At 50.2% G+C, this 15659-nt stretch overlaps 1 protein-coding gene across 2 annotated transcripts in view; it reads right to left on the reverse strand.

Moving 5' to 3' along the window:
- The window catches only part of u2af1 (U2 small nuclear RNA auxiliary factor 1), a 91283-nt gene that overhangs the window by 31727 nt on the left and 43897 nt on the right, over positions 1–15659 (reverse strand). For both annotated transcript variants that reach the window (XM_086007349.1, XM_086007351.1), the window contains exon 3: positions 5796–5862. In XM_086007349.1, the coding sequence (XP_085863475.1) occupies positions 5796–5862 (67 nt within the window). The remainder of the gene's footprint in view (positions 1–5795; positions 5863–15659) is intronic.

Consider the following 15659-nt stretch of genomic DNA (forward strand, 5'->3'; position numbering starts at 1 on the left):
CAAATACCTCGGTGTTAAAAGCCCCTTTCTGCACCCATGTACATTTCCAGTTTCAGCTGACCGAGCCGATTATTACAGCACTCATGACAGACACTTGTTCTGTGTTTAGGGTGCTCGCGTCTGGCTGGCATGTAACCCCAACAGGGAGCACAGCTCACCTCATCACATCACACTTGGTGTTTACCCTCAATTCATTTTACAACTCAGGACATTAAAAAATGCCGATTCAGTATCACATTCTTCAAAAGGCAAATGAGTACCAGGTTTGCGTGGCACTCAGGGTGAGATTCTCAATGCCAGACTATCTCCTGCCAATTGCCCCAAGATACAGGAATCGTTTGGTTTGAAATCCCCGATATAATTATGGCACCCAAACAAATCGGCTCAGGTCTAGACGGGGACAGCACCGGTCACGGCTCGGGTCTACGCAGGGACAGCACCGGTCACGGCTCAGGTCTAGACGGGGACAGCACCGGTCATGGCTCGGGTCTACGCAGGGACAGCACCGGTCACGGCTCAGGTCTAGACGGGGACAGCACCGGTCACGGCTCGGGTCTACGCGGGGACAGCACCAGTCACGGCTCAGGTCTACGCGGGGACAGCATTGGTCACGGCTCAGGTCTAGACGGGGACAGCACCGGTCACGGCTCAGGTCTAGGCGGGGACAGCACCGGTCACGGCTCAGGTCTAGACAGGGACAGCACCGGTCACGGCTCAGGTCTAGACGGGGACAGCACGGGTCACGGCTCAGGTCTAGACAGAGATAGCATTGGTCACGGCTCAGGTCTAGACGGGGACAGCACCGGTCACGGCTCAGGTCTACGCGGCGACAGCACCGGTCACGGCTCAGGTCTAGACGGGGACAGCACCGGTCACGTTTCAGGTCTAGACGGGGACAGCACCGGTCACGGCTCAGGTCTAGACAGAGATAGCATTGGTCACGGCTCAGGTCTAGACGGGGACAGCACCGGTCACGGCTCAGGTCTAGACAGGGACAGCATTGGTCACGGCTCAGGTCTAGACAGAGACAGCACCGGTCACGGCTCAGGTCTAGACGGGGACAGCACCGGTCACGGCTCAGGTCTGGACGGGGACAGCACCGGTCACGGCTCATGTCTAGACGGGGACAGCACCGGTCACGGCTCAGGTCTAGACGGGGACAGCACCGGTCACGGCTCAGGTCTAGATGGGGACAGCACCGGTCACGGCTCAGGTCTGGACGGGGACAGCACCGGTCACGGCTCAGGTCTACGCGGGGACAGCACCGGTCCCGGCTCAGGTCTACGCGGGGACAGCACCGGTCACGGCTCAGGTCTACGCGGGGCAGCACCGGTCACGGCTCAGGTCTAGGCTCGGGTCTACGCGGGGCAGCACCGGTCACGGCTCAGGTCTAGGCGGGGACAGCACCGGTCACGGCTCGGGTCTGGACGGGGACAGCACCGGTCACGGCTCGGGTCTGGACGGGGACAGCACCGGTCACGGCTCAGGTCTACGCGGGGACAGCACCGGTCACGGCTCGGGTCTGGACGGGGACAGCACCGGTCACGGCTCAGGTCTACGCGGGGACAGCACCGGTCACGGCTCGGGTCTACGCGGGGACAGCACCGGTCACGGCTCAGGTCTAGGCTCGGGTCTACGCGGGGCAGCACCGGTCACGGCTCAGGTCTAGGCGGGGACAGCACCGGTCACGGCTCGGGTCTGGACGGGGACAGCACCGGTCACGGCTCGGGTCTGGACGGGGACAGCACCGGTCACGGCTCAGGTCTACGCGGGGACAGCACCGGTCACGGCTCGGGTCTGGACGGGGACAGCACCGGTCACGGCTCAGGTCTACGCGGGGACAGCACCGGTCACGGCTCGGGTCTACGCGGGGACAGCACCGGTCACGGCTCAGGTCTAGGCTCGGGTCTACGCGGGGACAGCACCGGTCACGGCTCAGGTCTAGACAGGGACAGCACCGGTCACGGCTCGGGTCTACGCGGGGACAGCACCGGTCACGGCTCAGGTCTAGACAGGGACAGCACCGGTCACGGCTCGGGTCTAGACGGGGACAGCACCGGTCACGGCTCGGGTCTAGACGGGGACAGCACCGGTCACGGCTCAGGTCTACGCGGGGCAGCACCGGTCAGGGCTCAGGTCTACGCGGGGGCAGCACCGGTCAGGGCTCAGGTCTACGCGGGGGCAGCACCGGTCACGGCTCGGGTCTACGCGGGGACAGCACCGGTCAGGGCTCAGGTCTACGCGGGGGCAGCACCGGTCACGGCTCAGGTCTACGCGGGGACAGCACCGGTCACGGCTCGGGTCTACGCGGGGACAGCACCGGTCACGGCTCGGGTCTACGCGGGGACAGCACCGGTCACGGCTCGGGTCTACGCGGGGACAGCACCGGTCACGGCTCGGGTCTAGACGGGGACAGCACCGGTCACGGCTCAGGTCTACGCGGGGCAGCACCGGTCACGGCTCAGGTCTACGCGGGGACAGCACCGGTCACGGCTCGGGTCTACGCGGGGACAGCACCGGTCACGGCTCGGGTCTACGCGGGGACACTGGTCACGGCTCGGGTCTACGCGGGGACAGCACCGGTCACGGCTCGGGTCTACGCGGGGACACCGGTCACGGCTCGGGTCTACGCGGGGACAGCACCGGTCACGGCTCAGGTCTACGCGGGGACAGCACCGGTCACGGCTCGGGTCTACGCGGGGACACTGGTCACGGCTCGGGTCTACGCGGGGACAGCACCGGTCACGGCTCGGGTCTACGCGGGGACAGCACCGGTCACGGCTCGGGTCTACGCGGGGACAGCACCGGTCACGGCTCGGGTCTACGCGGGGACACTGGTCACGGCTCGGGTCTACGCGGGGACAGCACCGGTCACGGCTCGGGTCTAGGCTCGGGTCTACGCGGGGCAGCACTGGTCACGGCTCGGGTCTACGCGGGGACAGCACCGGTCACGGCTCGGGTCTACGCGGGGACAGCACCGGTCACGGCTCGGGTCTACGCGGGGACAGCACCGGTCACGGCTCAGGGACAGTGCAGACAATATTTGAGCCATTACTAGGTTAACCAATACTGCAGGTAAACACGACAACCTATTATTCTTCAATGTTGGTCACAGATTTCTTCCCACTCTCAGGTAAAAATCTGAAGTGCAGCCCAAATGAAGACATCACTGTGTCTCTGAGCTATGGCCTGGTGCATGTGAGCAGGCAGTGACGGCCGCTCGAGAGACTCTCATCTCCTGTTACAAACTTCTGTATGGGAACAGCTAAGGACACAAACAAACCAAGGTTTCTGAATTAAAGAACTTACACCAAATATACAGACAATGGAAACACAGAATAGAAGCCTACCACACAAGACCAGTTTGTGTTATAATGTGCACCTTTATGATGCAATGGGACAGCACCCACCCAATTAGTACAATCACATCAAACTGAAAGGGACTTGGTCAATCGAGGACACTGCAGCTTCTGTATTAATCAATCACATCCTGCCTGCAATCATTAGGGTTCGCACTCCACGTGGATCCAAGCTAAGTCCAGACCAGTTTAGTTATCACTTGTCTCCTAGTCCCTGTACCAGTTCTTGACAGACAAGTAACCTGCACTAAACCTGTCAAACTAGAAACGAGCAGCCAGGAGCGACCGACCCTCTCACTGAGGGGGAATAGGTTAGCCGCCACATGGTGCCTTCTCCCAACTCCCACCAAGATCAAGACCATTACCTGAGGAATTGTGGCTGCAAAATGCAGACCCCATCACTTCATGGGATCTAGCACCAAACAAACCCCCAAACCCACAGAGAGGATGGGGGGATTGGACAGGTTGGGAGTTTTATGCTGACAAACAGGAAATGATTTTGCCTCAGGGTACAACCATGGCCCTTTCATAAGCTCACTTTTCCTTGCAGAAGTTTTACAACAGGCCAGTAGTTTTCAGTTTACTTTTTCCCTGGAATCAATTTTAGTTAAGGTGCACGAAGAAATAGTTGACATGAAGAAATAGTTTTCATTATATGAAGCTTTTGGGGGCGGGGGGGGGGGGGGGGAAAGAGAACGCCCAGGTCATTGATAGTGGCAGTCCTAATCCGAGCTTCCCTTTGGGCACAAACCCCTCTCTCCTACTGGGGAATCCATGAAGTAGCCCTGGCTCTTAGCCCAGAGACATTTGCACCGTATCCCAACCACTGCCCTGACTAGAGACTCAAGTAAGAGTAACAGCCCTCAAAAAGCTTCCAAACTGGAAAGGATGTGGATTGAGTGGTTTTTCCCTTCACCTTGAACCCACCGAAACACTGAACCAGATCACTCAATGTTTTTACAGGTAACTCCTTGCCCAAGCTATGGAAGGACCAAGCCTGACTCCAAGTGAAACAGTGCACAACCACTTAACACATCATTTGCACACATGTGCACTAGGTCCAATTAATATAACCCATCCTTGAATTTCAGTCCAGTGGCAACTCGCAATTAGCTCATTCTTACACATGTACAAAAAGGGACATTTGACTCTGGCTCCATGTGAACTTGGCACAGCCACCACATAAAGACCTGCCCTTTGGGGAACAACATGCCAAACTGCAAACCAAAGGTACCATCTCATAATTATGCAGCAGGGCATGGCTTATAATTGGATGGGATGATTCATGTGGCATCATGCATTGAAGCTCAAAAGGGAATGGTATACCACTAACCTGTTAGTCAGTAAACCTCCCAAGGGAGCAATGGTCTCCCAATGTTTCCATGGAATACTAACAAAAGCAAGAGATTGGTGAGCACAACTAAATAGTAATTTTATTGTGCTCCACACATTAAACACTAGGGACCTGACCAGCCGTTATTCAACCTCAAGCTTTGATCAGCAAGAGTCTCACGTTATCTACTCTCAGCTAAGGGTTTCTCATCCTTAGATTTCCTAAACCCCACAATGTTTGTCCTACAGTTAAACACAGCCGAGCTGCACTTAACACAAAAAAACGAAAAGCAAACTTTTTTTCCACTTTTCATTGGGAAAATGGACCATGGTTTTAAGGAAAGCATCAGATCTGTGCTGCCAAGCTAGTGTGTGGTACATCTGGCAAATTACCAAATATATTTGAAATTATATATATTTTTAATAACAATTCTACATACTCTTTCAGGGGATCCCCATCTCTACCATCTGTCTTTACATTTTATACCAGGAGACCACTGTATATCATTAATATTGCAGACTGCAATCAGGAGGACTTCCCATCTTTACATTACTAGTTCATTAAAGATTGTTGAATCCCCTTCCCCATCAATCCCTTTGCTGTATTCACTCCCCCTTCCCCAAAACTGCTTCAGTTCAAGAAAAAACTTCCCAACTCCTCACTGCAACGGAGCTTCCCGCTCCCTACCACAGGTAACCTCAGAACAGAACGCTTTCAGGTACATAACTGAACCACTTCTGCGTTGGATGCTTTGTTCTGACTCCTGGTCCAAGGCTCAGACAGCACCACAATCAGAGGACACCTGGTGCAACATTCTAGCCCCTGGATCAAGCTTCGTCAAAATATCAGCACCTAACCTGGAAGGGTTTTCAACTAGTCATTAATTTGCTGGTCAATGACTTCTGCTCCAATCTTTGCCAACTACAACACACCCTCCCCAGAACATCCTTACTCTTAGCCAGCTGGTTGAGAAGGTTACAAGTTCACACATATACTAGACTTTGCTCAAACTATATTACAAAGTACTGAATAGGATGACAAAACACACATCCTCCTGACTGTAAATACAACTCAACAACCTGCAAAGGCGTTTGTTAACTTACAGTGGAAACCGTCTGCTGTCTGGGTACAGTTTTGAGGGTTACGGTATAAGTTCAAGAGCGCAATGGTCTGAAATACAAAACGTAACAAGTTTTGACACCACATCTCTAAAAAAAAAAAAAAAAAAAAAAATTCAACTTAAAACCTACTTCACACCCTTTGACTTGAGGGTAGACTGCAAATGGGGAGCTGAAAAGAAAAAGTTAATCCCTTGAGAGTGATGAGTCTTCCTTTTCGTCAGAACTCGTCTGACAAAGCTGTGAAGATATGGAGATATCATGATATAACAGCAGCAGGACCACCAGTAACTAGGTCATATCTCATAGAATGGTAAATGTGCCTAAGATGGCAGCTCACAAATACACATTATAGCAGGCACAGTCTACAAATCCATGTGCTTTTTCTAATGCATTTTGTTTTAAACAAGTCAGGAAGTGCAGCCACAGGACCACTGAAATTCACAACGGCTTTACCACTGCAGACTCTTGCCCCGGACAACAGGGCCTCAAGTTCAGACAATACAGCAACAACTGTCCTACTTGTAATTTTATACCAGGAGATCCCCACAAATTTGAGGAGAATTGAGGTTATTCGGAATCAGAATACTGGTCTTGAGTTGTCGGCATATCTCAGCAATGCATTGTACTGAAAAGCCTCTACTTACCCTGTGCGAGTTCACATTACTGAACCATTTCCAGCCTAGAAGCCAACGCTTTTAGCACTCACTAGCCAGGGTTTGATGTTTTCGGAGACATTCTCTTTAATGTTAAATTAATCATGTCCAGCCTTCCCAACTCTGGAAAAGGACTTACTGGTGCCCGTAAAGACCTACATGCACACTTACGGAGATTTGAAAACTAGTGCTTGTTGGGAAATGAACATCAAGCCCTGGATCAATGCCAACTTTATGGTTACACCTCATCTTTGCTTGAACTGGCCTCAAATCAGGTGAGACCAACAGCTACTGCTCTACGAAATGGCCAAACCCCCAGATCTCCAATGGTGGGACTTACAGTGTGAGCCGTCTGCCGTCTGCGCACTATTTTGGGGATTACGGTAGATGTTTTGAATCAAGATGGTCTGCAGAAGAAAAAAAGGAAATCCCGTTGGCTGCTGCACATAATGGAGAGGACTGCGGAGTGGAGAGAACTCCGACATGATCATAAACAATGCTACATTCATGAGGCTACCCAGCATACAGCTCAATGCAATAGGGCAGCCTAATGGTAGAGAGGCAGCAAGAGTCAGTGAGGTGGTAAGAAACCTTTCATTGGACTGGAAGTACAAGTTATTTCACGCCAGTGTTGTTTTTTGGCTAGTTTTACAATCTGATCTTGAAGATAGCATCCTGCTCCTCTTCCCAGTGTGGGCAGGGTTCTGTACATACATGAAAAAAAGTCAAAATTATAAGCAGCTGCAATTGTCTTTAGCTCTAGCAGCACCTGGGGGAATGATGTGGATGTCCCTGCAGCCCAAACCCAAGCCGGCATGCTACTACTGAACAGTCACCAAGTTTAGTGACTGTGGACATGTTGGAAAAGTTGCTTGCTTTAGCCAGTCAAGTAGATGTGCTGTTAAAACGGATACACATGGGATCACGCCAAGAGCAAAAAGTCATCAATTTTCCAAAACTCAACTTAATCTGTGCCAAGAGGGAACACGCATTAAAAAACAGCTGTGTGGGTGGGTTAGACGGGAGGTTTGAGGACTTTGATGGAATCCATCATGCGGGGATATCCCCTGCACACCTTTCCCTGGAGTACGTGGAGCTCAGTGAAACTTCTTTTCAAAAGCGGAATTCCAGTCTTGCTCCGGAGATTGAAGTGGAGCTTGTGCTGCTCAGTCCACATGGAAATTTCTTACACCGAGAGTCAATCCTGCATCCAAATGCCAAGGCCAAGTCACTGCAGGGTTACAGCAGTTGCCACACAGGTTTCGGTTTATTTCAGGAGTGCAGGTCTCACCCCACCCACATCTAATCAGCAGCAACTTTCTGGTACCTTGCTGAAGTAGGCAGGACAGCCAGCAGCATTAGGCTAGTAGTGCAAGTCAGCATAGCCAAGCTAGCCATCATGGTCACCCAATGTCCATGCACTTTCTAGCAGGGCTACTGGACAATGATCACAAGCAGGAACTCTGGCCAACATTTTCCTCACAAGCTGCATCATCCCCCATCCTAGCTGAGCTCAGCAGACTGGGGAAATCAGATGTGGATCCCTCCTGGTCTGTATAGCTAGTGTTGTACTCCGAGTACTGACCATCTCCTCACCAAGCCAGAGGGAGACCTGCCTGCTCGAATACTAGAGTAACACCAATTTTATCAAACCTATTAAATTCTTTGGGTAGTTCACGTTAGGTGTTCGCTCAGTACCATTTCAAGTCAGTACCTCACCATCAATCCCAAACCTAACTTTTCCAAATGGATTACGAGCAGTGATGCTCCAAACAGAAGAGGTCCTGGAGGAAAGCAGCATCAGAAATGATCAGCTCTTGGGAGTTTTTTTTATGGATACCAATTCCTCCCTGGAAGTTTCTGCAGTACTTAACTAGGGAACCTGAACCAAGATGCAAAAGCATTGGTACAAAAATTAAAACCCTATTGTTTAGAAGTTCTTAAAGCTCCCAGCAACGGAAGCTGGAATTTGAATGGAAGGTTTTAGCTGATGTTAAACAGGGATAAGCCATTTTAAAAAGGGGAAATATCCTTGGTGCCCAGGAGCAGAGATACAAGCAGCTGGTCTGATAGGAAAGCTGTGTGCAAGTGTCTACCATCTCACACCAATCACAGGGGTCTCGCACAAGATTTACTCCTGGTTATGATAACAACTCTAGTAACCAGGTGTTTCCACATCTGCCCCCAGTACAAAGCTAGAAGGACCTGGATACAGAGTGATGCACATTTTTAATGCAGTGAATAGAAAAGCAAGCAACATGTCACAAGCAGCACCGAGATGAAAGAGCAGACAAAATGCTTACAGGCAGAGGTGGAGAAGAGGTTCCCATTAATTTCACATGCAGCCCATGAAAACGTAGAATATAGCTCTCCTGATAGTTTAGCAAATAAATGCAACGCATGGTGTAGTATCCGAGCAGGGAGGGCGACACGGGCCAGAACGTTTCAGTATCAACTCCTGACGTGTGACAAGTTTGCTGATCCGAGTAGGGTCAGCTCCTGATCTTTGGTCAGCAAGTCCTGCTGCAAAATGTATGTGCACACAACACTGGATTCATTCTGTTGCCTCTCTCAGTTGATTCATCTAATGACAGTCATGTTCTAGGATTACAAATGAAAACAAGCCACCTGGGCAAGGAACAGGAGCGGCTGGAAGCAGTAGAACCGTACACAAGAAAAAGGGAAAAAGAAAAATGGTTGGATCGGAAAACACCTTTCAACCCATAAGGTCCCAGCTGATGCTTTACCGATTTTCTATCTCAAATGTTGGCCCTACACCTCTGCTAACAGGGTTGGGGGGGGGGGGGGGGGGGGGGAGAAGAGACGCCGCCTGAATCGGGTACAACTCTGATACGTCCCCACCCACCAAAATTCAAGTTGAGCGATGTATCAGAGACCGCGTACCTCCACTCCAGTAAGAGCCAGCACTTTCAATTGGGGGTGGAGGAGGAGAATTGGGCTTTTGTTTGTATCATTCATCAGCTCCTCTGCAAACCTAGGGCCAGCATCTTACTTTCCCAACACACAAACTGTATGGAATATGCACACAGCTCATCTGTCACTGGGGGGGCACCGTCTCTCTCGCCTCGATTAAATGAGGAAATACAGAAATAAAATAAGCACGGCAACAGGGCAAACCGTCACAAATGTGGCACTAGCATCTAACAGTTGGGAAGGTGAAATATTGAGCTGATAATTCAGTGTTGATTGGGTACAAGTGATTAGGTGTGCAGATTCCTATAAAAGGTGAAATATTGAGCTGATAATTCAGTGTTCATTGGGTACAAGTGATTAGATGTGCAGATTCCTATAAAAGCCATTTCAAAACAGAAGTATGAAGATTCCAAAGGCCAATACTTGGGATCCAATTTCCCACATCTAAGCAATGGAACTTTCAACAATGCAAACCTCAAGTGCATCGGTGCACTGTCAAAAGCCCATCTGTGACAGAAAATAGCAAATGCCTCTCAAAGTTAATTCAGAGTCAAGGGTTTAGCAGGCTACTGGGACAGAATCAGGTAGTCTCCAGCACACCCATTTGCAAAAGGAAATTGTAACAAAGGTCAAAAAGCCATCTCAATAGTGCCGACAGAAGCTGTAGAGATGCCACGAGCAGAGAAATCGAGATACACAAGTTACATCACTTGGTTTTAATGACAAATTTGGAATGTATTCTGTGACTGATGAGTCTGCAATCAAGAGTAACCTCATGGATGTTGCAGGGAATCAACACGGTACTCACTCTAACCATATTCCCTTATCCATGTGGTGCAGCCCTCAACCCAAACAGTGACTGTAATGTGGCAGCATCCCAGGATTGAGGACATGCACTTAATTTGTATTCTTAAAACTGTATTCTGGAAAAAAAAGGCATTTCAACCGTTAACTTTGTTACAGTGCATCAAAAACTGACAACAGCAAAATATTCTGCCGTCTCCTCCACTTCAGTTGTTCTAATAGTGCAGTTACTATGGGATAGCCATGTGTTCTGATAGAACATATAGCTGCCCCATCGTAACTGCACTATCAGAACACATGGCTATCCCATAGTAACTGCACTATTAGAACATATAGCTGCCCCATCGTAACTGCACTAATAGTGCAATTACGATGGGATAGCCATGTGTTCTAATAGTGCAGTTACGATGGGGCAGCTATATGTTCTGATAGTGCAAAGTTACGTTGGGATAGCTTTTGTGATGATAGTGCAGTTACATTGGGATAGCGATGTGTTCTAATAGTGCATAAGAACATAAAACATCGGGATTAGAAGCAGGAGTAGGCCATATGGCCCATTGAGCCTGATACGCCATTCAATAAGACCATGGCTGATCTTCAACCTCAACTCCACTTTCCTGCCCTATCCCTTAATTCCTATGGAGTCCAAAAATCTATCTCTCTCAACCCTGAATATACTCAACGACTGAGCATCCACAGCACTTTGGGGCAGAGAATTCCAAAGATTCACAACCCTCTGAGTGAAGAAATTCTTCAGCTCAGTCCGGAATGGCCGGCCCCTTATCCTGAGACTGTGCCCCCTAGTTCTAGACTCTCCAGCCAGGGGAAACAATTTCTCAGCATCTACCCTGTCAAGCCCCTGCAGAATCTACTATATTTCAATGAGATCACCTCTCATTCTTCTAAAATCCAGTTACATTGCGTTGGGATAGCGATGTTTTTTAAAATTTGTTTATGGGATGTGGGTGTCGCTGGCAAGGCCAGCATTTATTGCCCATCCCTAGTTGCCATCGAGAAGGTGGTGGTGAGCCGCCTTCTTGAACTGCTGCAGTCCGTGTGGTGAAGGTACTCCCACAGCGCTGTTCGGGAGGGACTTCCAGATAATTGACCGAGCGACGACGAAGGAACAGCGATATACTTCCAAGTCAGGATGGTGTGTGACTTGATGGGGAACTTGGAGGTGGTGGTGTTCCCATGCGCCTGCTGCCCTTGTCCTTCTAGGTGGTAGAGGTCGCGGGTTTGGGAGTTGCTGCAGTGCATCTTGTAGATGGTACACACTGCAGCCACTGTACGCCGGTGGTGGAGGGAGTGAATGGTTAAGGTGGTGGATGGGGTGCCAATCAAGCGGGCTGCTGTGTCTTGGATGGTTGAGAGCTTCTTGTGTTGTTGGAACTGCACTCATCCAGGCAAGTGGAAGAGTATTCCATCTCACTCCTGCCTTGTAGATGATGGAAAGGTTTTGGGGAGTCAGGAGGTGAGACACTCGCTGCAGAATACCCAGCCTCTGACCTGCTGTTGTTGCTACAGTATTTATGTGGCTGGTCCAGTTACGTTTCTGATTAATGGTGACCCCCCCCCCACCAAAAGATATTGGGGGATTCGGTGACATTAATGCCACTGAATGTCAAGGGGTGGTGGTTATATGCTCGCTTGTTGGAGATGGTCAATGCCTGGCACTTAAGTGGCAGGTAACATTCGTGCCACACATCAGCCCAAGCCTGAATGTCGTCCAGGTCTTGCAGCAAACACACTGCAATCATCAGCGAACATCTCCACTTCTAACCTTATGATGGAGGGAAGGTCATTGATGAAGCAGCTGAAGATGGTTGGGCCTAGGACACTGCCCTGAGGAACTCCTGCAGCGATGTCCTGGGGCTGTGATGATTGACCTTCAATCACCACAACCATCTTCCTTTGTGCTAGGTATGACTCCAGCCAGTTTAGAGTTTCTTCCCCGATTCCAATTGACTTCAGTTTTACTGGGGCTTCTTGATGCCACACTCAATCAAATGCTGCCTTTATGTCAAGGGCAGTCACTCTCACCTCATTTCTGGAATTGGCGGAACCCAAACTGGGCATCAGTGAGCAGGTTATTGGTGAGTAAGTGCTGCGTGATAGCACTGAGGACGCCACCTTTCATCACTTTGCTGATGATTGAGAGTAGACTGATGGGGCAGTAATTGGCCGGATTGGATCTGTCCTGCTTTTTGTGGACAGGACATACCTGGGCAGTTTTCCATATTGTTGGATAGATGCCAGTGTTACAGCTGGACTGGAACAGCTTGGCTAGAGGCCGGGGCTAGATCTGGAGCACAAGTCTTCAGCACGACAGCCAGGATGTTGTCGTGGCTCACAGCCTTTGCTATATCCAGTGCGCTCAGCCGTTTCTTGATATCACGTGGAGTGAATCGAATTGGCTGAAGACTGGCTTCTGTGGTGGTGGGGACCTCAGGAGTAGGCCGATATGGATCATCCACTCGGCACTTCTGGCTGAAGATGGTTGCAAATGCTTCAGCTTCATCTTTTGCACGCACATGCTGGGCTCCGCCATCATTGAGGATTGGGATATTAATGGAGCCTCCTCCTCCCGTTAGTTGTTTAATGGTCCACCACCATTCACGAATGGATTTGGCAGGACTGCAGAGCTTTGATCTGATCCGTTTAAATCGGAAATGAGGAGGAATTTCTTCTCGGAGGGTCGTGAATCTTTGGAATTCTCTTCCCCAGAGAGCTGTGGAGGCTGGGTCATTGAATATATTTAAGGTGGAAATAGACAGATTTTTGAACAGTAAGGGAGTCCAGGGTTCTGGGGAGTGGGCAGGGAAGTGGAGTTGAGGCCAAGATCAGATCAGCCATAATCTTACTGAATGGCAGAGCGGGCTCGAGGGGCCAAATGACCTTTTTCTGCTCCTACGTCTTATGCTCTTATGTTGTGGGATCGCTTAGCTCTGTCTATAACATGCTGCTTCTGCTTTTTAGCATGCATGTAGTCCGGTATTGCAGCTTCCCCAGGTTGGCACCTCATTTTTAGGTACGCCTGGTGCTGCTCCTGGCATGCTCTTCTACACTCCTTATTGAACTAGGGTTAGTCCCGACTTGATGGCAATGGCAGAATGAGGGACATGTTGGGCCATGAGGTTAGATTGTGGTGGAATACAATTCTGCTGCTGCTGGCCCACAGCACCTCATGGATGTCCAGTTTTGAGCTGCTAGATCTGTTCTGAATCTATCCCATTTAGCACGTTGGTAGTGCCACACAACACGATGGAGGGTGTCCTCAGTGTGAAGACAGGACTTTGTCTCCACAATGACTGTGCGGTGGTCACTGCTACCAATGCTGTCATGGACAGATGCATCTGCGACAGGTAGATTGGCGAGGACGAGGTCAAGTAGGTTTTTCTCTTGTGTTGGTTCTCTCACTACCTGTCGCAGGCTCAAACTAGCCGCTATGTCCTTCAGGACTCGGTCAGCTTGGTCAGTAGTGGTGCTACCGAGCCACTCTTGGTGATGATTGAAGGCTCCCTCCCAGAGTACATTCTGTGCCCCTGCTACTCAGTGCTTCTTCCAAGTGGTGTTCAACATGGAGGAGTACTGATTCATCAGCTGAGGGAGGGCGGTAGGTGGTAATCAGCAAGAGGTTTCCTTGCCCATGGCTTGACCATGAGACTTCATGGGGTCCGGAGTCAATGCTGAGGACTCCCAGGGCCACGCCTTCCCAACTGTATACCACTGCGCCGCCACCCCGGTGGGACACTGGCTGAAAGGTATGGTTCTGTGAGTATGACTGTCAGGCTGTTGCTTGACTAGTCTGTGGGACAGCTCTCCCAATTTTGGCACAAGTCCCCAGATGTTGGAGAAGAGGACTTTGCAGGGTCGACTGGGCTGGGTGTGCTGTTGTCGTGTCCGTAGCCGGTACCGAGGTCGATGCCAGGTGGGCCGTATGCTTTTATTCTTATTGTTTTTTGTAGTGACTTGCTAGGCCATTTCAGAGGGCAGTTAAGAGTCAACCACATTGCTGTGGGTCTGGAGTCACATATAGGCCAGACCAGGTAAGGTCAGCAGATGTCTTTTCCTGAAGGACATTAGTGAACCACATGAGTTTTTCAACAATCCGATATTTTCATGGTCTCTAACTTTTTATTCCAGATTTATTTAATTAACTGAATTTAAATTCCCAAGCTGCCGTAGTGGGATTTGAACTCACGTCTCCAGATCATTAGTCCAGTAACCACTATGCTACCGTTCCCATGTGTTCTAATAGTACAGTTACGATGGAATAACGATGTGTTCTGATAGTAGTTACAGTGGGATAACGATGTGTTCTGATAGTAGTTACAGTGGGATAACGATGTGTTCTGATAGTGCAGTTTACCTGGTGTCACACACCCAGCAATGAACAATTTCCATTCGCTGTTGTCTTGATGCATTGAGCTCTCACCCCACAGAAACTCACACGATGGCCATGTCTTCCACAGCACTAAACAGTCATCACGCAAAGAGCGAACCGATAATTGCGTACGGCTCAAGACAGCAGGGAAAATGCCAACCCAGGACTAGCACACCAGCAGCAGCTGCAAGCTCCATCACTGTAAAATATGCCCCACACCAACAATACCTCTGCAAGAACAGGAGGAGGCCATTCAGCCCCTCATACGTGTCCTGTCATTCAATTAGATTGTGGATCCAAACAGCATCTGCCTGTGTGCAAGTGCCTGGAAGTTCTGGGACCTCAGAATTGATCTGTGTAGATCGGAGCTGTGGAGCTTAGGACCATCTCAACTTCAGGGGCAAGCCTAGCCAACCCAAGAATATTGTAACCACATGACCAGGTTTGTCTCTTTAACCTGGAGGCATTGCCTCTTTAAGCAGGAAGCTTGCATTACATCCCAAATTCTAATTATGCCCAATCATATGGAAGCATTTCCTGATCAAAAGGAGGCACCAAATAGCCCCAGGCCCAAGCAGTGCACCATTAGATTTGGATTCTCAAGTTGTACAATTGCAAAACATTCAGCTGTTCAGAATTAACAGTGGTGGTCTTCTCAACATTCAAGGGTCTCCACAGCATGGGTGGGGACAGCAACACCCAGGGCAGGTTTGGATCCATTTCACTGACGAGCCCCTTTACCCGGAATAGCTGAGAAAACAAATCAAATTAGCACAATTGCATATAGTAAACAGAATCTGAACAAGTAGCTCAGTGGGCCCACCCAGTTCGACAACCCCTGGGGACAGGAAACAAGCGGTACTGCTCGGGAGAGCTTGAAGATTTAAGTATTCGTTACAGAACTGAAAAAGTCAACCTCACTGCTCCTTGGGGGTGGGGACTGCATATGCAGTCTGATTACAGACGCCGAGTTTCAGTCACCATCGGCAGCACGGTGGCATAGTGGTTAGCACTGTTGCCTCACAGCGCCAGGGACCCGGGTTCGAATCCGGCCTCGGGTGACTGTCT

Source organism: Somniosus microcephalus, chromosome 14 (assembly GCF_052327205.1).
Source record: "Somniosus microcephalus isolate GS21.2 chromosome 14, FLI_Smic_1.0, whole genome shotgun sequence".
NCBI classification, from domain to species: Eukaryota; Metazoa; Chordata; class Chondrichthyes; order Squaliformes; family Somniosidae; genus Somniosus; species Somniosus microcephalus.